Consider the following 22561-nt stretch of genomic DNA (forward strand, 5'->3'; position numbering starts at 1 on the left):
TCTGAGACTCACAGAGGCAGTTAGCAGAGGAAGGCAAAGTTACCATTAATTTAGAAGGGTGAGGATCTCTATGGGTTTTTTTAAATATCTCTCATTTCTTTAACTTTTAACCCTTTCAAAAACTCATCTACTCTGAATTCCTGTGGGGACAGATAATTGAGAGGACTTATCAGCTAAATCTCATCAGTTTATTTCTATCAGCCCCTTGCAACACGAAGGATGGCAGCCTACCACAAATGATTTCCCATGAAACCCATGTTTCTCTTTCCTGAAAGGAACGAACCACACTGACCAATGTGAATGGTACCTGATCCTCTCCCTCAGGCACTGCATGAGGGCTCTGGTCCATATTCCAAGATTTGCGAACAGCCCAGATACTCAGACTCTGAAGTGCTTCACGCGCATGTCCAAGAGAACTCTTTATTATGTTTACATAGAGCATGAGCAATGTGGAAAACACTGGAAATTCTGCATCAGTGGCTTGGTTTTTGGACAGCACTGGAAATGGCGATGCAGCTGCTCACGTTGTGTCTGTATTAGGAGGTGTGCAATGTGCCACAAGGAGCCAAAGCTTTGCGCTTCCGATTGGGAAGTGCCCACCTCTGGTACATTCACTGCTTGCTCCTCTAGTGTCACAGTCAGGTGCTGAGCTGTCAGCTTTTCCTCAATTTCATTTGGAACTTGCAATTTTAGTATGAAAGCACAGTTTTTGAAACCAATCCTACTTATCCACAAGACCGTTCCCCTTCCCTCTCCTCCCCCCTCCTCCCATCCCATCCCAACTCATCCCATCCCCCATGCTCCCACCAACACATACCTCCTTCCCCTCCCTCTCACCCCAGTCACACAGCAAATATCCTGATGCTGCAGTTCCAAGCCATGTGTCCGCCCCAGCCTATGTGATCCAATGGTCTCTGACCAGGTCCCTTTGTTCAGACGTTCATACAAAACACACAATAGGAAAAAAACAAAACAAAAGGAGCCAGACACAAGAGGGAGACACACTGCTGGGCTCCAGCTCTGGCCTCTGAGCCCTTCCACTAAGCTCCACAGCACTAGGCTCTTGGGGTACCTCCTTTCACACTCAAAGCTGCAGGTCCCAAGGTTTCCAAGGTGCATAGGAAAAGGAAGAAAGGAAGTAAACTACAAGCCTGTTTCTGTTTTAGGTTCCCCCCAATTCCTTTCCCTCAACCCAATGGCTACTGGAGGATATTCTTGACTCCGACAGGTCTTTTCCAGTCTTCCAGTGAGACCCTGCCTGGGGACCAGGTTCACTGTAAGTCACTGGTTCCGCTCTGGAACATGGGCAATGGGTTTGGCAGTGAGGGGAGGGAGCGGAGCACGCTGTGGGGGGACAACAGGCTTTTGTCTCACAGCAGGTGGGGGGGAGACGTCAGGGAAGGCGAGAGAAAAGAGCCAAGGGAAGCCAGTCAAGCTGGCCCTCTGCTTGATGTTTGTACTCAAAACTTCTCCTTGGGGTGGCTTCAGTGTGCCAGCGCTGGCCCGTTGTTCAGTCACCTCTCACAGCCCTGCTGAGAAAAAGCACGTGGCGGGGTGCTTCCGGCTGCTTCATCCTCTGGCTGGCTGCCCTCGTGCCCGCCGGCGATCTCAGAGTCGCAGTCAAGCGCCTCATAGATGGTCGGCAGCGTGGTCTGCTGGCTGAGGCGCTTGCGCAGGCCCACGAGCAGCGGCTGCGGCATGGAGGAGACGTCCACGTTGTTGCCGAGGTCAACCCAGGCCAGGCAAGGGAACTTATTCATGTCCTTCATAGTGTCAGTCAGCTCCTTCATGGTTGCCCGCGTCAGCCGGTTGCCGTTGAGGGACAGGTGGGTGAGCTTGGGCAGCGCCCAGAGGAAGGGCAGCAGCAGGCGCACCATGTCATCGTTCAGCTCCGTGAAGCTCAGGTCCACCGAGGTGAGGTGGTCCCCGTTGTTCTGCAGGTAGTAGGCCATGCGGTGGACATCCCGCATGGTCAGGGGGATCCCTGACAAATCCATGGAGTCCTGGCTCACCTTCTTCTGCAGGCTGGTCTTCAGGCTAATGGTGGAGAAAGGGAGGCAGAGAAATCATTAAGGGGAGCACTCCCACCCATCTCACCCAAGTGAGAGAGCACTTGGGACAGGGAGAACTCATTAACAACATGGGCTAGAACGTTAAGCAAAGGGTTAATAGAGCTCACTGGGGAAACAAGCATTTACACCATAACTCAGGGCAGACTGTCCTGGGGCTTTGCTGTGTATTCTCAGCACCTACACATAAACTTTGCCAGAACTGGCTAAACACAGGCCGCTGAAGTGTCTCCCACTAGCAGATGTCACAGGATTTGTCTGTATGTGCCTGTACAGGCGCTCATGCATAGAAAGCAAAAATAACCAAGGCAAGCAAACTTTCCAAGAGCACTGGTTTACACTGTGTGGGAGGTGTTTGTGAGCCGCCTCTCCAGGTGAATGCCAAGGTCTGTGCTGCAGAGGAGAGCAGTGTTAAACATCTGAGAAATTGATGTTTTATCAGGAAAACAATAGATCGGCAAACTGCACTCCAGGAATGGATTTACTGCATGTCCCTTTAAAAGTCTTCACAAGCAGCACTTAGTCAGTAAGCAGCACCAGTGGCTGCCTATTTGGGTCTCTGTGGTCAGCAGATCATCTGGGATCTGCTGCAGCTGTGAGAAGGTGGGGAGGGCATAAGGGTGCTAAGAGAGCGCTTTAGCAATTTCTTTTATTGTCTGCCTGGCCAGGGGAACGGGGAGGAGGTAGGAAAGCTGTGTTGTGAGGCTGCTGGGTATGCAAAAGGAGTGGGGTGTGGAGCTTAATGATGGACTGTGGGTTTGTAAGAGTGCTGTGAGAAGTGGGAACTATGGGGCTACAGGGGCTGCTGGGGGATATATTGCAAAATTGTGTCGAAATGTGTGTTGGTGTAATATAGGAGAACCAAATCCCTTAGTGTAAATTATGTTAATCTTGCTGCTCTTTCAGGCACATGTTGCCTTAAGGACATGGGGGCCCTTGTAGGACCCCCCAGTCGTGTACTCAGGGGGTCTTGTAAGTGCCTTATTGAGTTTGGGAGGATCAGGGTGGGTTAAGCATTAACCTTTGAAGGTCCCCACTCTTCCTATCTGGCTCTCTGTAGTGTCCTGCACACCTGTGGCACAGCCAGTCCCTGAAAGCAATGGGTACATGGGGACATGCAATTTCCTCGGAGGAGGCTGCAGCACCGCAGGAGCTCCCATGGCAGGTGAGAATGTCCCTACAAGCCTCAGAATTGCCAGGCTCTGCTGGAGCTGTGCAGAGGATGTGACACTGCTTCTGTAGCTTTGCTTTACATATGCAGTTCATGGCATCCTGGAAATCTCAGCCCTTAATAATCCTCTATAAGCATGTATTGACACAAGGGAGTAAATGTGCACCAGTGCAGGCAACAGCCCTTTCTGGACACATTCAACACTGGCACAAACCTGTAGCTGCACTTCCTTGTAGAACCATGAGGCAGAAAGATCTCACGGCCTGCCCAATCAATTCTTATGCCCACAAATTCCTGCTCTGGGTTTAGCAGTACTTTGCTTAGGCTACTTCTGTGTGTCCTTGTATTTCCTATGGGAATTCACTGTGCAAGGCTGAAACTGTATCTGCAAGCATGTATTTGGACATGGCAGAGAAGTAATAACAGCATGAATTAACTTCTAGTCAGACCTAAAGTATTGTAAGTAAAATGTATTACTTACTAAGTATTTACACATCAGATGACCCACACTAACCTCAGTGGATCACAGGAGGGGCAAGGGGAGCAGTGCTCATCTGTACTGTCAAACGGCAGAGACTGATGTACTGGTGAATTATAATTGGTTTAAAAGCACGTGAGGGAGGTTGCCAAAGAGCCTTGAAGATGGTTCTTGATACCTGTCCACTATCTGGGCCCCAGAGATGGGATTGTGAAGCATTAATCCACCACACTGCTTGTAGCAACAGTGTAGTTGCTACAGTTCTTTCACCTGCTGTAGCAGCAGTTGTGAACTGTGCATGCTGTGCTCTGGGTAGCACTGGGCAAATCTCCCTTTTCCTGCTAATCCAAGGGATGCTTGAGATCCGCCCAGGCTCTCTGGGACCTATATTTCTTCAACTCTCTTGAAAAACAATACGTGTCTTTTGGTATAGCTTGTCACCAATCACTGGCGATGGTGTAGGACAGTCTACCACAAAAGACGGTTCATCTTGTATGAAATCTATCAGGGACCAGCCTCGAAGCTGGAAAAGTCTCAGGTTTCCCGTAGCACAACGAAAGTTATCCTTTTAGCCGTGCTAGGTATTTTATCTGGGTGTTTGATCTGGAGTACTTGTTCTAGCAGAACAGAGCATCCAATACACAGTGAAGGTGTGCATTCATATGGGTCAGGTGAAACATGCAGAAATGAAATCGAGTGTGAACCTGAGTGCACAGGGTAACTGTCCCCTGTATCCACAAGAGGCTGGTACAAGAGATACAGAAGCCTGCTCTGGCCTGTATGGGTTTAGAATAAGTCTTTCTTGGAAGCGTGGGGAATACAGGATATGTAAGCATAGAAAGAAGCCTGTAACTACTTCAGTGCCTGTTTTGTATAAACACAGCCTGTGGCTCCTGGAAATTCTCTTCCCCAGTGCTGTCAAGCTGCGGCAGATCCTGGGTGGGTGGGGGACATAGAAAGGAGATATGAGCATAGGGGCACCTTCCCCAGCCCCAAGCCCTGTCTCGGTCTGTGCAAAGCCTCCTCAGACCTTCCTTTTTATAAAGCTCCAGGGCACAAGCCTAGTTTGGAGTGGGGATGGGAACCAGGCTGGAGTGGGGACCACTGGAGGGCACGTCTGAGCCGGCACCGCTCCCGCTGCCGGCCCTCAGCATTCAGGTGCCGTTTTTCCTGTCGCGTCTGCAGCAGCAGCTTTCTTAACAGGGGGCAAGTTTGAAAGGCTCTTGGGGTCCCCTTTGGAACTACTTGGCTCCGAGTGCAGACAGTGATGACTGAAGGGAAATGTCTGAAAGACAAAAGCAATGTGCTCGTCTGTCCCTGCCCGTTAAGCCTCCCCTCCTGTGACTGCTACGTGGAGACTGCAGTAATAAGTCACGGATCGTGCTCTCACCAGAGCAGGTACCTTCTGCTGCTCTCCTCAGCAACGAGCCAATACCCCAAGGAGGCTTTAATCAAGCAGACAAATTATCTTACTATAATTTTCCATGATTCTCCAGACTGGACTGCTCCTGGCTGAATGTGCTTAAACCCTCCTGTCCTGTGCCAGAGCCCGCCCTCCCTTCTCTGCTGGCTTGTTTTTCTTTCCTTTCCTGTGTTTTTTGCTGCTTCCTTTTGCCCTCATTGCTGTACCTGCCAGGGCGACTCTGGGCCTCCTGTCTCAGGACTGTGGGCTCCTCCCGGGTTTAAGTTGTTCTCTTGCCTATAAAAATGCCTCTTGTAGGGATTAGGGATGTGTCTGTAGGAGCCTCATCCTGGTGGACACAGCCCTATGCTGCAGCCAGGCCCTCAGCTCTCTGGTAAGTGCTGAAGCATGAGATACAACACCCCACGCATGCTGTGAACCCTGGCAGCCTCCTCCTTGCCTCTCTGTGCAGCTCCAAGAGGCACAGCTAAATCCCATCTAGGGCAGGGCATAGAAAAGCTGCCCACTCTTTTTATATTGCTTTAGAGGTGAATGTGTCTGCTGTCAAAAAGGGGTCAGGGAGATGTGGGTAGATGCTTTACTCTGAATTATCTGACACTAGGTATTTTTTTGAGCTCTGTTAAGCTCTATTTCTTGGGGGGAGAGGGGCATGATACACAGGGCACCAAGCTCTCAGTCCCTTGTGCAGCAGCTGAGAAAATACTAGGTTTATTTCCAGGGAAATGGGTCATCTATTATCCCCTAATTTCTGCACGTGAAATAGGCTTTAAGATTGCTTCAGCTGCAGAAGTCTTTTTTTTCCCTCTGTGTGAGACAAAACAGCTACTTAGCAACATGGCTCTTGATGCCCGTGGGACTTGTGGACCGAAGCTGCAGAGCACGGGGGGGGGGGGGTGGGGGCTGGATTAACCTAATGCTTCTGCAACTGGTGCTCGGGGCACATTTGTAATTGAGAGGATTTGCATCTAACAGGGATCTGGACCCTGGATGCAGGGCAGCAGACTGTGTTTGTATTATCTGTAGCAAACTTGGAGAGGAAACAATGCCCCGCTCCCTCAGATGCTGGAGAAATGGCTGCAAGCGAGAAATTCTTGGAAACTTTGAGCAAGAAAAGAGGGCAATCAGCAGCCCGTCCCCTACTGCCTGCCTGGGGATGCAGCATCCTGTGAGGAATGGTGCTGGCCCAGAGTCCTGTTTATAAGGGATCAGCACTCTGCTTGCAACTGTTGTCCAGCCCTGCTGAGAGATGGGAGCTCTTTGAGGTGCATCTCCCTGTTTGTCATGTGAAAGGTTTTACTTTGCATTGTTCCCAACTGACTTCTTGGGGTCTGGCCTTTCTCCCATGGACAAGCAAGCAGTCTTCCTTTCACCCTCGCTGCCAATTATCCCTTCCCTGAGTGCCAGCTCTACTCTTCAGCAGGCATTACCAGCAGTCTCTAGACTGCACTTTGAGCCCGGCTGTGGAAGATCCACCCGGGATCAGTCCAGACAGAGCAGGGGCCTGAAGGACCTGTGGGTGTCCGGAATCAAAACCCTCTCAGTGAGATATGCAGGCTAGGAAAGAGGTGAAACCATCTTGTGCCTCCCCAGGCTTTATTTTGGGATAAAAATCTTCCTCTTTCCATAACACTCAGCCACTGTTCCTGCCTCCTGGGAACTCAGCTAGCACAAGCAAATTCAGAGCTGTCTTGGGATGGAACAATTAGGAGACCTGAAATTAATTGCTAGTTGTTTGTCTCCAGGACCTGTCCCAAGGGAACTAACCCTTAGGCCATCTTCCAGGTCCTTCTTCAAGTCCATGAAGTTGCAGGCTCAGCACTTTTTTTTTTTTTTTTTATTAGCACTGGATCCCATCTATTTCTTGCTCATCAGCTAAATTCTTTGGTGGCTGGAAGGAAGGGGTGTAATGGCTCCTGACTGTTGCCCTGTTGGGACTTGTAGCAGTCACAGTGGTGTCTGACCTCTTGTTAGTTTTGTGGGGTTTGGAGGAGCTCATTCAGCCCAAGAATATTTCCTGGAGTCCCAACTCATTTCCTCATCTCCATGCTATGGAGAGAGGCTGGGAGGAGACAGTGAGAGAGAATTTTGCTAATGAGGGGTGCTCACCACTCCATGCCTATTTCTCTGGAGAATTACCAGCTTTCTACCCCTCTGTCTTTTATTTTTATATTAAATTTGTCTCCAAATATAAAACTTGATGCCAGAAATTCCCATTACTGCATATCTCCTCTGTCATTAACAGGCACTGCCAGTAGTGGCTAATTAGCCATGAGTCAGGTATCTCTCAGCTGCTCTTTCTTGCACAGAACCTCAGGCATGTCTGGATGGCTTCCCTGCTTTGAGCAGTGATTTAGGGGATGGATTCTGAGCTTTTAAATTGCCTACTTAGCATAATCTGCTTGCTTCGCTTCCCAGTGGCACAGGGTGCTGCTGTGCAGGGCTGACTTTAGCTGCCTCTAATGCAACATGAAAATGGAAAGACAAGCCTCAAAAGTACTGACCTGGACTAACCCAACCCCAGCTGATCTGAGGCTGGGGCTGGCCCGGCTGCGAAGATGGAGGCAGTGCACAAATAGATCACTTCCATGAGAAGTCCCTTGGTCACATCTCCATCCTTGTGCCCAAGCTCTTTTGACCAGCTGTGGAGACAAGGCAAAGGTAGCCTTTCTCCTATCCTACTCCCTCTGCAGCTGGGGTGGGACATGCAAATCTGTAGTGTTGATGCAGCTGAATGGCTCTCTCCTCCTGCCTCTGCTGTCATCTTCATTTTGTCCTTGAAGGTGTGTTCAAGAGAGCTGTGAACCCTTGGCCTTCCTCCTCCTGCCACTTGATCTGTCCAAGGCCTTCGGTTGTTTCCCTTCATTATTTAGGCCTATCTTAGCAAAGCAGGGAATAATGCTGCTTCCTTACTGTAAATATCATGTATTGACCTATGTCCTTGTCAGACCTTCAAATGAGTAAGAGTCACAAAGGTACAAGGTCTCTGCTGATTGCTTTTAACTACCACCTGCCACCCAGCCTCAGTTATTTCGCTCATTGTCTCTCCATCCAAGTGTCCTACTTCTGCCTGACAGCCCTGGCCTTTTTAATCCTGACTCTGACAGGGCAGTGTCAAGCTGCTGGGTGACCCTTTCTGCCGCTTCTGACAGCCTTTCCCAACGTATGGGCCTCTTGATGCTGCTGGGAACCCTCCTCAGGGTAGTGTTTGGGATGCTCTGCACTGTAAGATGAGGATACAATTCCTGTATCTGTCCACAACTCATCCACCAGCTCATGTCTGTCCATCTGACATCTCTGTGAGCACCAGCTTCTTGGAAACATTGTGTGGGGCAGTTCCTGTACTCTCATGTGACTATTACCATGTGGCTTTAGTTAACTGACTTGGCTTCCTCTCACTAAAGCAGGAATGATGGTGCCTATTTACCCTGTTGCATAAGGGTGACATGAAGCTGTAATTAATATTCACCTCATGCCATGTGAAGGCTGGGATCTCATCTGCCAGAACTGTCAGCCACAGCCCTGAGTGATGTTTTCAAGGAAAAAAAAAAAAGATCTGAAGCCCTTTAGAGCTGTTTCCTTGAAGTCCTCTAGACACAAGTGCTTTCACTGCATTTTAAAAGTGCACCTAATGCCGCAATGTCTGGCCAATGCACATCAATAACAGAAAGGGAGCAATAAGCCCACAAGGGATACTCTGCTCTCCACCCACTTTGGATTAGCCATGATGAAATTCACTCAGATGAGCAAAGCAAAGCTGTGGTGAGATTTGTGAAAAGGAAAGGCCATATGCATGTGGTTTGGGAGTTAATTCCATACACACAACTACCTTTGCTCTTCCAGAACCAGCCACTGTGTGAAAAATCTGGGGGTTGTCACAATTTAAAGCTGTGTTTACTGCCTGCCTGCTTTGTGGATTCAGGTTTGATCCTTTGCACACAGGAAAGGAAGTAGTTACACTGAAATTGCCGGCTCTGGGGATGATGCAAGTGGAAGATACATTAAGGTTCCCTGACACGGCCTTGCCAAGACAGTTCAGTTGCAATCCACAGCTTCCTGATCACAGTACCAGACTGTGATCCAGTTCTCCAGACAAAGGCTGTCTTCACCTGATACCCTTCCCCCTCTCCACTCTGAACTGCAGCCCAGTGTGTCTGGCTCTCAAAAAATAATACACCCTCTGGGTCCCACCCTGTTCTGGCAACAGATGGTGACAGTTTTCTTGAATTCAGCGTGGCAGGAGGCCCCTGAAAACAAGAATTAATAATATCTAAAAGTTCTGCATCTGTCAAAATGCCAGAGAAGTAGCACTGATAGCCTAAAAGGTCTGTGTCTGTATAAAGGAGCATTTCTTAATCCATTACTCTTTACACACTAAACATCAATTTAATGAGAAAGCGAAGCTGCAGTTATACAACACTCTAGGATGTATTCTGCTCGTTAAGTGGGAGTGATCTATACAACTGTAAAATGGTGCTAAAACAGAATTCCCTCTAGGATATGAAGGACTGAAAATTGTGCAGTAGTTATGCTAGTCCCTGCTGCAGAAATCTTATCCTCCAGCTTTTGAGCTTTTAATTTTAAAACCCCCAGAGTAAATCTGCAAGAGCTTGTCTTCCTCGTTGGTTAGGCAGCCAACCCAAGTAGGGCAGTGCCAGTGGGGTGCAGGCTGTTAGCTGCAAACCTGAGACAGGATTTTGCAGGAAAGGAGAACTGAGCTCCTTCCTTTCAGCATGGCAAACTTGTCTGAGTATCACCTGGGCAGCCGAAATAGTCTCTTTGGGTGACTGCACAGTTGGGACACTGCTAACCCTTCCTTGTACAAGGCATACAGCCACTCTAAGGAGCCCACAGGCATGGATGCAGAGGGAAAACTGCCTCCCAGCTTCACCTTCAGCAGTTCAGTCAAGCACAGAAACCAGACAGAGCCTGGGCTAGATCTCTCCTGCTCCCTCCAGCTGCTGTTGCATTGAGTCCACGGACCTGCAAGGAGCTTTCTCCTTCCACATTTCTGTACAGGCTCTGCCTGTGTACTCAAACAGCAGTGCTTGAAGAAATGTATCTTAACCTTTTTGCTTTACCAGTTCATGCGTGGCTCAGGTTTGTACCTGCTGGATATGGGTCCCACTGAGAGTAGCTGGGGATGTAACTACTGTTTGTCTGTGACCCACTGGTTTGGCAATGGGGACAAACACCTGGTGTATGATCTGACCCCAGTATTGCAGGTCCTCTCCATCTCCCATACCACATCTCCATAACAGCCCAAATGTAATTGCAACCTGGCAGATGCTCCAAGCTCTCTGTATGGCTAGGCTTGTTAATTATCTCCTGGACCCATCTAACATGCTGCCAGAAAGTAGAAACTGCATTTCAGAGGAGAACAAGGGAGTCCGGCATCAGCTCTATGAAAGACAGATGCCAAAGTCCAGGAGGCTGCAAAAGTGAGAGGAGAATTTGGTTCCTGAATGTGGTCTCCATGCACAGATTCCTCCCTGCTGTCTTTAACCTCCACTAGATTTTAGAAATTCCTTCAAAGTATTGCTGCAACACCCATGCTCTTTACAGGGCCTCAATAGCAGGCAGGATGCAAGCCAAGGGCCCAGGGTTTGAGACATATAGTAAAATACTCCCACTAGCAGACAGAGGGAAGTAGAGAATTTGGATCATGTAAAAACAGCCTGCCCAAACAAACTTGGGCCTTGGTATCTCCAAATGAAGCAGCTATTTCTTGCCTTCCTGCTACTGACAACACCCATTTTCTTGCAGCAGCCTCAGATGCCAACTCTGCAGGCGTCTTTTGCTGCAAACTGCAAACCATTTCATCCCCACACTTAGAAGAGGAAGCTCTGCTGTTAAATATTTAATCAAAATTAATTTGTGCCTTATGTAACACATTGTAACTGGGTGTGGTTGCCAGGCAGGGCTGCCCGTTTTAGACCTGTATTTCCCTCCATTGCACATTGCCTTGTTGCCCTCTCCCTGCCTGTGCTCACAGATGTTCTGTACCTGGCCAATACTTGGGGCCTGGCCCCTCTGTGTGGGGTGCTCATTGGACCCAGAGCTCTTCCTCTGGCCATAAACCTCCTCTCTGTTGTTACTAAGTGATGAGTTTGCAGCAGTTTGCAGTCCTCTGCTGTCCCCAGGCTGTGCAATCACAGGGAACACTTCCAGTTTGACTGTCCATCCTGAAGTCCAGCTGGAGAAGAGGTTTGCTCTATCTGCAAGCAGGGATATGGAGTCCTGAACTTCTTATCTTTAAGCTTATCTTGGGAGGGGACAGGAATGAGGTCAGAACTGTCATCTACATCCTGCATCTCCAGTATTCTGCAGGATCCTATAGGGAAAATGTCATTGAGTGGGTCTGGAAAAGGAGTCGCTCAGCTCTGAAACCTGTCTTGTTCGGTGCTGTGGTTGCTACCTGCAAAGCAGCACAAACAGTCCTGCCCTGTGGGGTGTTGGGGGTGACAGCATTTGGGGTGCTTATGGTCGGTGGCAAAGTGGGGCTAAGGGTACAAGAGGCAGATGGCCTGGAAATCACGGTATTAGGGATTTTATTCCTTAAGATGAACTGGGAACCTGCCTCTGAGTCAGAATGAAAGGTATGATGGAAATGTCAATTCCCATGGGGAATTTTAAGTTGCTGGCACACACATCAAAGACCAAAAGCATCAGAAAAGCCCAAGGCCTTTCTCAGAGTGCTGCTGATTTTGCATTTCTTTATATCCAATCCTGCATTTATTCCTGTGAAGCTAATGGGGCTGACATGAGCTCTTTTCTTAGTCACTTCTCTGTCTTTTCTTCAGCAGTGGTGATCTGTGTCAAAGGAACACGGTTTGCTCCAAGAAAAGGAGGAGAGAAGGGGTGGATTTAAAAGAAGTGGGGATTGCTCTTTATCTGGACAGAAAAGGCAGCAAGTGTCAAGGAGGGAACAAGTGTGGATGTCTGAATATGCTTCTAGTAGTGAAAAGCAGCTGCCATCCAGTAGCTGTCAGTGGCCAGCATGGTCTGAGCTGGGTTCTCTGTGCATCTGCACCATCAGAGCCCTCTCCAGGTGGTGGCAGAGAAGTGGGAGGTAAGAAGGATGGTTACCTCTCTGCCAGCCACCCCAGAGTGGTTCCTGCTGAATGGGGTGATCAGCTGGTGGTAGTGCCTCGTAATGGGACACTTTTCCCACTGTCAGGGAAGCTTTAAACAAGGACAGGGTGTGATGCAGAGCCAGGAACGGCTCAGTTTGGCACGTGGGTGTTTTTGCAGGCTTCCAGCCCTGGCCATGCTCCCAGGGCCAAACACCCTGCAAGCCCTGCAGGAGGGTTGTCTGTGCTGTGCACTCGGGGGGATTGATTTCAGTGCGCTTTGGAGAGGGTGAGGAACTGTAACACCACACAGAAAGGAGCAAATGGCAAAACAGATCAGAGAGAGGTGTTGGGGCTGACCCTGCTGGGGTTTTGGGAGAAGTTGAACAGCAGCTGCTGTGCACTGTTTTCAGTTCTGCCTCTCTCTGAGGAGGGTAGTGGTGGCAGACTGGGATGGTGCTTGGTTGCAGCACCGTTTGCCCAGGCAGATCCCTCTCTGTGCCCATCCACACGGGCCCTGCCAGGTTCTTACCACACTTGGGACTTCCTGCGGGGCATCCCGTGCCGGTGCCATTTCGAGTGCGGGGTTAGGTGGTAAATCAGCTGCCTGCAGATCCTGTCTGAGGATTTCCAGGGGTCATATTCCTGAAAGCAAAGGGACAGCTTAGACTCTGCCTGCACAATAGCAGAACATGAGAAAAGGAGGAGGGCAGAGGAAGATGGGAAAGGAATGAAGATGATAGTGGAACAGGGGCACATATATAAGGGAGGAGATGAAGAGAGAATGAAAGAGGAATGGTGAGAAGGCCCGAGATGCCTCTGCTACATGCCAACTCCTCCTGGGGTGGAGGAGGAGCAGTTGGAGTTCTGTACTACCAGGAAGAACCCCAGCCCAGCCAGCATGTTCCTGCCCAGAGTGGGGCTACAATTTCACATCCCACCCAGGAGCAAGTGAAACTCAGAAGAGGGGTTCATTTTCCAGGGCTGCAGCAGGGTGGCTGACAATGCTCTGTTGCAGGGATCCCTACGCTGCCAACTCCTTGTGTTACAGGACAGTACTAGATTTCTAGTAATTACCTTGTTGCCATGCTTCCCCAAACTCTGTCTCTGGACCGACTATCTGCTACCCTCATGTGGAAAGGTCAGTAATTGGCACCCTTGCGCCATCCCTGAGGTGCTTTCACGACCTCCTATGCTCTAGTTGGGAGGTGTCATGACAGGCAACTCTGGCTACTTCCCCATAGCCCATCTTACTTCCTTGTAGTTCACTCTGCTCCCGGAGGTTTGAGTTTGGGAGCTTCCAATGCCAGCAGTTCCCTCCTGCCCCTGCAGTAACTCATCAGGAAAAGAAGGCACCCAGATGGTTGCTGCCTTCCTGGGTTATTTTTTGTTCTTTAGTGCCATGACTTGGAACAGAACCTCTTCCTCTGGTGAAACAGAATGGCAAATGGCAGCTCCTGAAGGCTGGGACTTCTGCCTTGTCTATTGTATTTTCCAATTGCTGACAGACACTTGCATTCCCATCCCTCAGACGTCCAGCCATGGTGCAACATGTGCATTTAGGGAATTGATAGGTAAACACCCAGTAAAGCTGTCAGGGAATGCACTGATTTATTCCTTACTGTGAGTAGTTAAAGCGCTGCACTGGGGGCCAACAGCTGCACTGTGACTTTCCTCAGCAGTCCCTGAATCAGCTGAACTCTCCAGGGATGCACTGCCAGCATGTGGCAGTTCTCCTGTGCCAAGGGGAGGGGGATCCCAGCCTTATGCTCAGCTGAGCATTCCCTGATCCCCATCCCAGCTTCCCTAGGTACCCCACAGGGACTGGCCCATGCCTTTAGCTTAGGTGCCTTGTTCTAGACTACTCCTGTGCTGGCAGAGCTGCAGCTGGCACTCTGCTGTCACCTACCACAGCAAACCTCTCCAAGTGGGTGCACGTGCACACCAGGCTCCAGTACAGCAGCTGGCACAAAGCTCTGCGAGCGATTGTTGGCTCACAGCTGAGAGTTACCCTCCTGTTCTTTCCTGTGTCCTCACTGATTTAATTTCCACTGACAGACTGGGAATTGCACTCAGCCTGCTTGCCTGTAATGCAGTTACACCCACCAGATGCTCAGCCAGGGTCGGAGAGGGGACGTGGTCTGGCATTGTTCTGGGAAGGGTGCGTGTGCTGTAGGTACTGAATTCTACAGCCACTTAACTAAACTTCTGTTGTCTTGGAAGGGCAGCTCAGGTGCTCAACATCTTCCTTAGGAATGGGGAAAATAATTTCTTATGTAATGGTATGTGTGTCAGTGCATCCATAAGGCATGAAACTAGAGTGGGGGTATAAGCAGGTGTATAAAAATGGCAATGTGTTATCTGCCAAACACATGGGTACTGGATTAGGATAAGATCCCCTCCTGCTGCCTGCCCTGAGGGGGACTGCACAGCACAGGCTTGGAGATGATCTGGTAGCACAGCTGGAGATGAGGTCAAGTGAAGTGTGGTTAAAGAGATACTACTGCTACAACCCACCCCTTCCTTATATGAATTACACAGATATTACACTTGGAAAGATTTTTTTTTTCAGGCTGCGCTGCAGCCCAATAATAATGATTAAACTTTGGCTAAATGTAGTTTGTCTATTGAGACATGACTGGTTAATTGTTATCAGTGAGCCTCAGGAGAGGGCAGAACAAGGTTAGAAATGCCACTAATCTACACCAGGCATTCGCTGTATTCTCTGGGGCACTGCTGCTTGCTCTGAGCTGTGTGTACTTAATATCTCTCTTTGAATAAAGCAATTCACTCTATTCCTCTCCTTGTAAAGCAAACATGACACCTGCCAAGCCTAATGAGCAAAGGGATACATTGCAAATCCAAGTGCCTGTGGTGGCAAAGGGTAACAGAAATAGATGCTGGTGTTGCAGTGGGACTGGGACATCTGTGATGTTTGTCTGTCCTCAGCCCTGCCTTTCTGTCTCTGCTCTCCTCATCCTCTGAAGGAAAGTGCTGAAGCATGCGGGGATCCTGTGCATGTAACACATTTACTTCTTGAACCCCAAATGGCAATATATTCCTACAGCACCATCCATCTGGGGAAATCTGAGAGTTTATGGGGGGAAAAAATGCTGGGTTGGGGTAGTTACATATGGCAAAGGGCCCAGGAGGAGAGAAGTGGTTTTCCTGCAGAGATCTCCAAGAGCCTCCCATGAGCTCTAGTTGCTTTGAACCCCTCTGATACCAGTGATTATGGCTCTCTGCCCTGTCACTGAGTTTACTATGGGCACAAAAAGTCATTTCCTAATTTCTGTGCACATAACCACCCCCTCCTTCAGCTGCATTCATGTTCTGAGATAGTTTTAACTGATTTTTACAGAAATATGCCCCCCAACCCATATGCTGCCACTCCCAGGGCACACACTGCCTGGCTCTGGAGGATTGATTGCAGGGCACCACTCAGCACCAGCTGCCCCAGTAGGGCTCTCTGCATCAGTGCTGTGCCACAAAGTGTTCACTGAATTGAGGGAGAATTCACCTTTTTGGGACACTGCAGATCTCTAGCAAGGCTCATCAGCAGGTCATGGGAGATGGGATCCACCAAGTTGAGGAAAGTTGCATTTTTGTAGAGCACTTCATTGAGAAATGTTCCTTCCAGTCCTAGGTCCTACAACAAAAATGGACAGTCAGATACACAGGCTTCCTCAGAGCTATATCCATGGGATGTTCTGAACCCAGAAAGTAAATCTGATGAGATGCCAGCTGGATGCCCAGTACAGGAAATTATCCAGCAGAGGTGAAGCAGCTGTGTCTGACCCAGCATTACTGTGCTGGGGGGTGCAGGCAGCCAGAGAGCTGAATGAGATGCGGTGTTAATTTGAGCTAGTCAGCCTTGGGCTGACCACCTTATTTCCACCTACCACAGGAAGGTGATAATTCTATCATTATCATTTCCAGGCTGGCTGGAGCCTGGAGAGAATTAACTTCAGAGAAACACAGTTTTGTCAGCCTCTATGTGTGAATCTGCTGAAGAAGCCAAGCAGAAAGGCTGGCTCTAAAGCTGCTTCGCCAATCTCAGCTTTTCTGGAAGAATCAGACCTTTCTCAGGTATTTAGATGCTGCCATACACCCTGGTGGTGGCTGGCTGAGCAGAAGTCCTGTCCATCTGCATGAGTTTAGCTGTGCTGTGAATTTCTCAGTAAGCACTAAGCACTGGCAGTATGGGGCGTAATGGTAAATTTAGAGGTGGCTTTACACCACAGTCAGAGGAACTCCTCTTCCTGTCTTCCACGGGAACATTAGGGGAACATCTGTGGTCCATGCAATTTATCCGTGTGGACCAGGGGATGGGGCACCTTTGGAGGAGACCTCAGCATCTTTGGGAACAAAAAGCCTCCCCAGGGCCAGATGAATGATACTGCAAAGAACTAAGCTGTTTCTTGGTAAGAGGAAAGCAAAGAGCTAATATATTGACACAGTTATTACAATCAGGAGGTACCACAGAGCTGTGGAAAACAAACAAAATAAAAAAAATGTGGGAAAGAGAGATCACATATTCACATGAAAGTACCACATGGGCAAAAAAAAATACCCTAAGAGTAGAAATGTAGAACAGAAAAACTCCCTAGTAGGGATAGTGCTGGGTTTGATTCAGTCAATAAGGAGGGCTCAGCTGAGGGAGGAAACAAGTCTTTTCCCCATTCTGTATGCGGCTGACAGGAGAAATGAATAAGCAAATGGGTGCCCCATATGTTCACACTGCTCTACTGAGCGTGTGCTTTAGGCACCACCCAGTGACTGAGAGCTAAAAAAAAAAAGTGGAGTGACAGGGGGAAAAAAAGCTGGATGCATGCACATACATCACCAACAGGGATAGAGCCGTAGCTGGCAGAGGTTTGGGATCTTAACTCTAAGCACCAATCAAAGCCAGTGCTGTATCCTGCTCTGGATAAGCTGGATTGAGCAGAAAGCACAATCCCAAAGAGACCCTGGCTACAGAGACAGAAAGGGAGAATAAATTAAATACTTTACAGCCCCATCACTCTGGGTACACAAATGACACCCATAAGTAACCACGGAACCCAAGCAGTGGATCAGTCCTGAAGGACAGACAGCCACAGCTGGATATGGGCCAGGAGCCTACCAAGGCATCATGCCAGTGTCTCCCTTAACCATAAGGCTTCAGGGAAATGGAGCCTCCTACGTCAACTGTAATGTGCACAGATGAAGAAGGCTGCCGTGAGGATGCCATGGCTGGGCATGCAGCAGTAGATGTCAGAGCAGTAATTAAACTCCCCCAGTTGGAGCTATACCATTAAGATGAATCTGCATTCCCATTATAAATCCTGCCTGCGAGGGTTCTGTAAGTAATATAGCTGTAAATATTCACTTCACATTGATATTCCATAAATTCTTAGCCCAGAGGCATTTTCCAGTTCATCTTACTTATTTCCCTATGTCCCTCCCTCTCTCTCATTTCTTGAAAAATTTTGTACCACCTAGAGGGTGGCTGCAGACAGCAGAATATTGTAACTCTTGCCAGTTCAGTTGGCTTAGTGTTGTTGTCTTAAAAATGACACTTTGCCATTGTCTCAGCACAGGGAAAACAGATTACACCAGACTTTTTGCTGGTGTAAGTCTGCTGTCTCCCTGGGCTTCAGCTGAGTGATGCCCACCTAGATCAGCAGGAAAGCTGATCTGGCTTCTGCTGGTGGGCATTTCTAGGGCTCATGTCCAAGTGTTCATGTACAAAGCATGTGTGCACCTGAGGTTTGCAGTTGTTATCCATGCAGTCTTCTAAAATGCTGGGATCTCACATCTCTGTTAGTGGATCTGCTTCTGCCTGGCTTGCTTGCTTTACATTATCATACCCTCTGAATATCCTAGGAATAGTCTGCAGCCTTTTGAAGTCTGCAGACCACAGGTGAAAAACCACTGGCAGATACATCAGTAGGGTACACCTGCAGGGCTGGGCAAGCAGTGTGTGTGCTGGGAGCAGCACGAGGTGTACATGGGATCCCGTGTCCTCCAGTCCTGGCTGCGCTGTCTGCTCTCCTGAGGAGGCTGCAATTGCAGTCCCACCATTTCTCTGCCTTCTCTCGGGTGTTTGCACACTGGCCCAAGGCACAGTGACGAGGTGTGGTGTTAAATATTCTCCCTGTCCACTAGAGTGAACAAGGTATCTGTCTTTTTACAGGTAACAAACAGACCCTCACTGGGACACATTAATCCGTGACTCCTAAGAGTGTGATACTGCCAAGGTAAGGAGGGACATGCTGGGGACCAAGCTAAGGAGTGAATTTAGTTGTGGAGTGAGGAAAATTTGTAAATTAGAAAAAAGGCTGATCTGAAGCTGACATTGGACATGTGAGGAGAACTGGTGGTGATTGTACGACCCCAGACTGGGTGACAGTTGGGGATGTGGTACTTAGTGGTGTAACCCTCTGTCTCTGAAACCTCTGAACACTCAGTGAACCAGAGGCTTTTGGGTGTTGCTGGATGGGTTCCCATCTTGCTTGGCAGAAGATGTTGTGATTACAGGATGCATGTCCCACTGTTCTGTTGTGAGCAGATGGATAGACAGTCACTGTTTCAACATGGACAGGCAGAGATGGGGACCAGGAGTAACATGGGGAACTGGAAAGGCAGCAGGCAAAATGTGAACGTTCAGGACATGGTAATTCTCAAGCGCAGATGTGGGGAAGCCAAGTGTTTAACTGATCCTGAAAGCAGCTTAGAAGTGACCCTCCATTCCATATGGCCCTGTGACTTAGTACTCAAACCCTGTCTGTTCACAGATGGACCTTCTGGAGATCTCCAGGGTCTGTGGAGGGTTTCAGTGCTTCTGTCTCCAGGAGAGGTGCTGAGCACTATAGAAAATGACATTCTGTAATTCTGGCCTCTGGCACACCCTAGTAAAGTCTGTTCATGTTACATCGCCACGTCCATGAAGTGAGTGGTTCCCTCTCTTTCTTCACAAGCTTCTTGCAATAGCACCTCTCCAAAACTGCCTTTGAAATCTTATTCAACCCTTTTCTGCCATACTGGTGCACACATAGAGGTTCTCTGCTTTGAGTTTATCTGTCTACACATGTGGCAAGAAGAGTGTGGTGCTGGTAACAATCTTCAAGTGAATGCTAAAGTAGTGGACAGGAAAAGCAGAGATGTAATTTTTGGTCCTATAAATTCTTACTTGTGAGTGTGCAACTTGCTGGTAATCCAGGGCAGTGACCACCACTCTCGTGACACCTGAAGTGGCCACCTAAAAACAGAGGCTAGACAAGAGTAAGGGAATAAAGGTAGGTATTTATTTGAAGGGCCTTCAAATGTACACCCTGGGGAGTCCAGAGGCTACTCCCAAGATGGACCCGAGTCACTAGTTCTTCACACTTTTATAAGTTTGGTCTATTTGCATATCAGGATCAATTCTCCAATTACAACCCCAGTTAATGATGTAACTACCCCAGGTTTATGCTCCTCTTCAGGTGTTAGTTTACAGATTTTGGGCCTAGGATAATCTGTGTGTCCTTGGAGAGCAAGCTTGGAAAGGCTAACCAGCATGAGAGAACAGCAGCTAACAGGCCACAAGAGACCCCAGAGCTACACACCAAGCAGTACAGGATTTGAAAAATATAAAAGTTAAAACCTAAGGCATCATTCGAATGTGTTGTAAAACCCTGGACATGCAGAGCAGACAGGGCTGTTCATGCAGCTCCCTGCAGCTGGTAGTGTGGGTGAACAAGCATCCAGTGAGCCAGTCCCTGCTCCACTGTACTCACACCCAAAGGTTACTTGCTACTAAGGCAAGAAATAATGTATGTTCCCGAGATGAAGTAGATTGTTATCTAATGAAGCAACATGATAAGCTACAAACTGGTGGTGCTTTATGTCCACATCAGAGGTGGATTTTGTCCCTTGTGCTACCAATCACAGAGTTGCCTGCAGTTTGGGGCAGCTGAGTTTGGCTGGAAAGTGATGGTAGCAGTGAGCGATGGAGGAGATGGCTCTGTTCCAGCAGCAGGGCTCTGTCCTCAGCATCAGTTTGGCACCGCACTGTCTGCACACTGGCTTTTCTGTTCCTGAATGGCGGCAGACAGAAACATGCTCCCACTGATACACTGACCCCTTTACCCTCTCCTCTCAACCTTGATTGTCCCAGAGGTGCCCTCCAAAACCATTCTGGGTTTTCCCAGACGTATCTCAGCCAGTCTGGCTGAGTGGGCATAATGGGATGTGGTGGCAGTGGGGTGGCAGTGGCTTTTTTCTGGGGGGCATCAATCCTGAGCACACCCAGGGACTGGCATGAAGGGGTGTGGATGAGCACAGCCCAAGCTCGGACCCCCCTTTTCCTGCGTGCAGCACAGCCCTCCTCACAGCACCCTCCCAGCCCCTCTCTCTGCCCCCGGCAGTCGAGCCAGGTGCCCCTCGCCCAGGCTGGGCGTCGGGGAGGTGGCTGATGTCGCCTGGCGTGGTGGGGACCGAGCGGGGAAAGGACAGGGGCACGGAGCGGAGAAAGGCAGCACAAAGAGCCCCGCCAAGGAGGACTGCAAACCCCTACACCGCGGCTCCCTGCGCCAGAGCGCCGGGCGAGGGCTGCAGCCCCCGGCCCCGCACGGCCCTTTGTCCCTGCCCTGCCCTGCCCTGCCCCGCCCCGCCCCGGCCCGGTCCGCCCCGTTGCCCCGGGCCCGCATCCCCGCAGCAGGTACCTTCCTAAGCAGCCGGAGGATGTGCACGGCGCGCTCCCGCTTGTGCTCCCGGATGGTGGCCTGGATCTCCCGCAGCCACCCCACCCGCCGCACATAGGGCGCAGGCGAGGCTTTCCGCAGCACCCCGGGCAGCTTCTGCGGGTGCAGGAGCAGGGAGGAGAGGTGGAAGTCTCCCCGGCCGCTCTCCAGCCTGCCGAGGCAGGGCTCCTCGCCACTCTCCTCCTCCAGGCTGCTCTGCCGGCTCAGCCGGGAGCCCATGGCCGCGCTCCGGACCGGGCGGGCGCCGGGCTGTGGGCCGGGGGAGGCGCCGGGGAAGGCGGGGGGTGCGGGCTGCCCCGCCCGGCCGGCCCCGCCCCGGCTCCCCCCGCTCCCGACGTTCCCGCAGGAGCAACGCCCCGGGGGTCTGGTATTCCGGGGCTCCGTGCTCGGCACCCGCCTCCCCGGCGGCCGGGCAGTCCCGCTGCCTCTGTCCCCGAGGCGCCTTCTCCTCCTGGGTTTGTTCTGCCGGGAGATGCTCGGTGGGGAAGACAAAGAGAGACGCGGATGCTGCCGAGACTGCTCCTTCCATCCAGGCATTTTGAGGAGCTTTTATATTCCTGGACAAACTCTTTGAACATCGCAAAAGGTTGTCTAGATTAATAGTAGTTCAAAACACACCATCTGGCAGTGACTGCTTCTGTGGGCTGTGTTTTCTATCAGTCTGCTGTTGATCCCAGAGGAGGTGTTTTACTAATCTAGAAAGTGGTAGGAATTTTGCCCACCACCCATCATCTGCAACTGATAGTACGATGCTGGCACTGTTCCTTACCTGCTGTGGGTAGAACTGTTTTCCTTGTATGCATTCTTCCCTCCTCCAGCAGTGCACAGCAAGTTTAGCACATGCTTTTCCTCAGACAGAATCACTGCCATCCAACAGGATGGTAAAAAACAAAGCCTGGATCCCATCTCCAGCCACCGAGATTTTGCAGGCAGCTCAATCATGCTCCCAGTATAACCAGTGGCTCAGCCTGACCTACTTTTTTGGAATTGGTGCCATAAGCTTGCTTCTATCACCACAGTGAGCCCAAGTGCCCATGGCAGACTGTGAGTCATGCACACGGAGCAGGGGTGTCTGGTAGCTGTAATGTGAAGGCACATAGCTATAGGAGCAACCTGGAGTTCTCACTGCTTTGTGCATCCGTAGACAAGTATCATCCAATGCATCTGTAGAAGAATGTTGTGGCTACAGAGCACAGAGTCAGCAAGGATAATTATCTTTCTCAACCTTCTTCTGAGCCATGAATGGGGATGGAGATGTGGATGCTTTGCATCATGACAGCCTCTTTCAAATATTCTACTGGTGACCCCTGTCTGGCTTGAAGAGACAGAGACAAAAAGGGGCTGAACTCTAAAGCAGCCTGGCTAATGCGTTAATTTTGTCACAGTGTTTGTGCAGCTCTCTAACCATGGTAGGGCAGATTCTGAAGGCCCTTCTCAGATTTTTACTGATGCTTGATCAGACAAAAGCCCTGACTGTCCATCTTCCCGTTGGTTCCCTCTCTGCTCTAAGCACCTGCATGGGGGAAATTAGCATCAACAGATCTTGAGATATGGCTGAGGCTGACTCAAGCTAATCCCATTTGGAGGAAGTAGATGCTGAGTAAGGACTTCTGGATCTGGTCAG

General features: G+C 49.9%; 1 protein-coding gene across 1 annotated transcript; it reads right to left on the bottom strand.

Moving 5' to 3' along the window:
* Positions 1 to 406: 406 nt before the first annotated feature.
* On the bottom strand, positions 407 to 21221 carry LRRC75B (leucine rich repeat containing 75B). Its single transcript, XM_048323169.1, has 4 exons — positions 20899 to 21221; positions 15732 to 15860; positions 12744 to 12856; positions 407 to 2037 (listed from the first exon to the last, which is right to left on the bottom strand). Exons 1-4 carry the CDS (start codon positions 21154 to 21156, stop codon positions 1515 to 1517), a joined length of 1023 nt encoding a protein of 340 aa, XP_048179126.1. The 5' UTR covers positions 21157 to 21221; the 3' UTR covers positions 407 to 1514.
* Between the last annotated feature and the right edge of the window lie 1340 nt (positions 21222 to 22561).

The sequence above is a fragment of the Corvus hawaiiensis genome, chromosome 18 (genome assembly GCF_020740725.1).
Source record: "Corvus hawaiiensis isolate bCorHaw1 chromosome 18, bCorHaw1.pri.cur, whole genome shotgun sequence".
Classification (NCBI taxonomy): Eukaryota; Metazoa; Chordata; class Aves; order Passeriformes; family Corvidae; genus Corvus; species Corvus hawaiiensis.

What these genes read in the sequence shown, in the direction of transcription:
- LRRC75B (XM_048323169.1), bottom strand. Translation starts at nt 21,156, where the DNA reads ATGGGCTCCCGGCTGAGCCGGCAGAGCAGCCTGGAGGAGGAGAGTGGC. An exon ending in ATCTGCAGTGTCCCAAAAAG is followed by an intron (nt 12,857 to 15,731) that starts GTGAATTCTCCC and finishes CTTTGCTTTCAG; the next exon opens with GAATATGACCCCTGGAAATC. An exon ending in CGCAGGAAGTCCCAAGTGTG is followed by an intron (nt 2,038 to 12,743) that starts GTAAGAACCTGG and finishes CTCCACCATTAG; the next exon opens with CCTGAAGACCAGCCTGCAGA.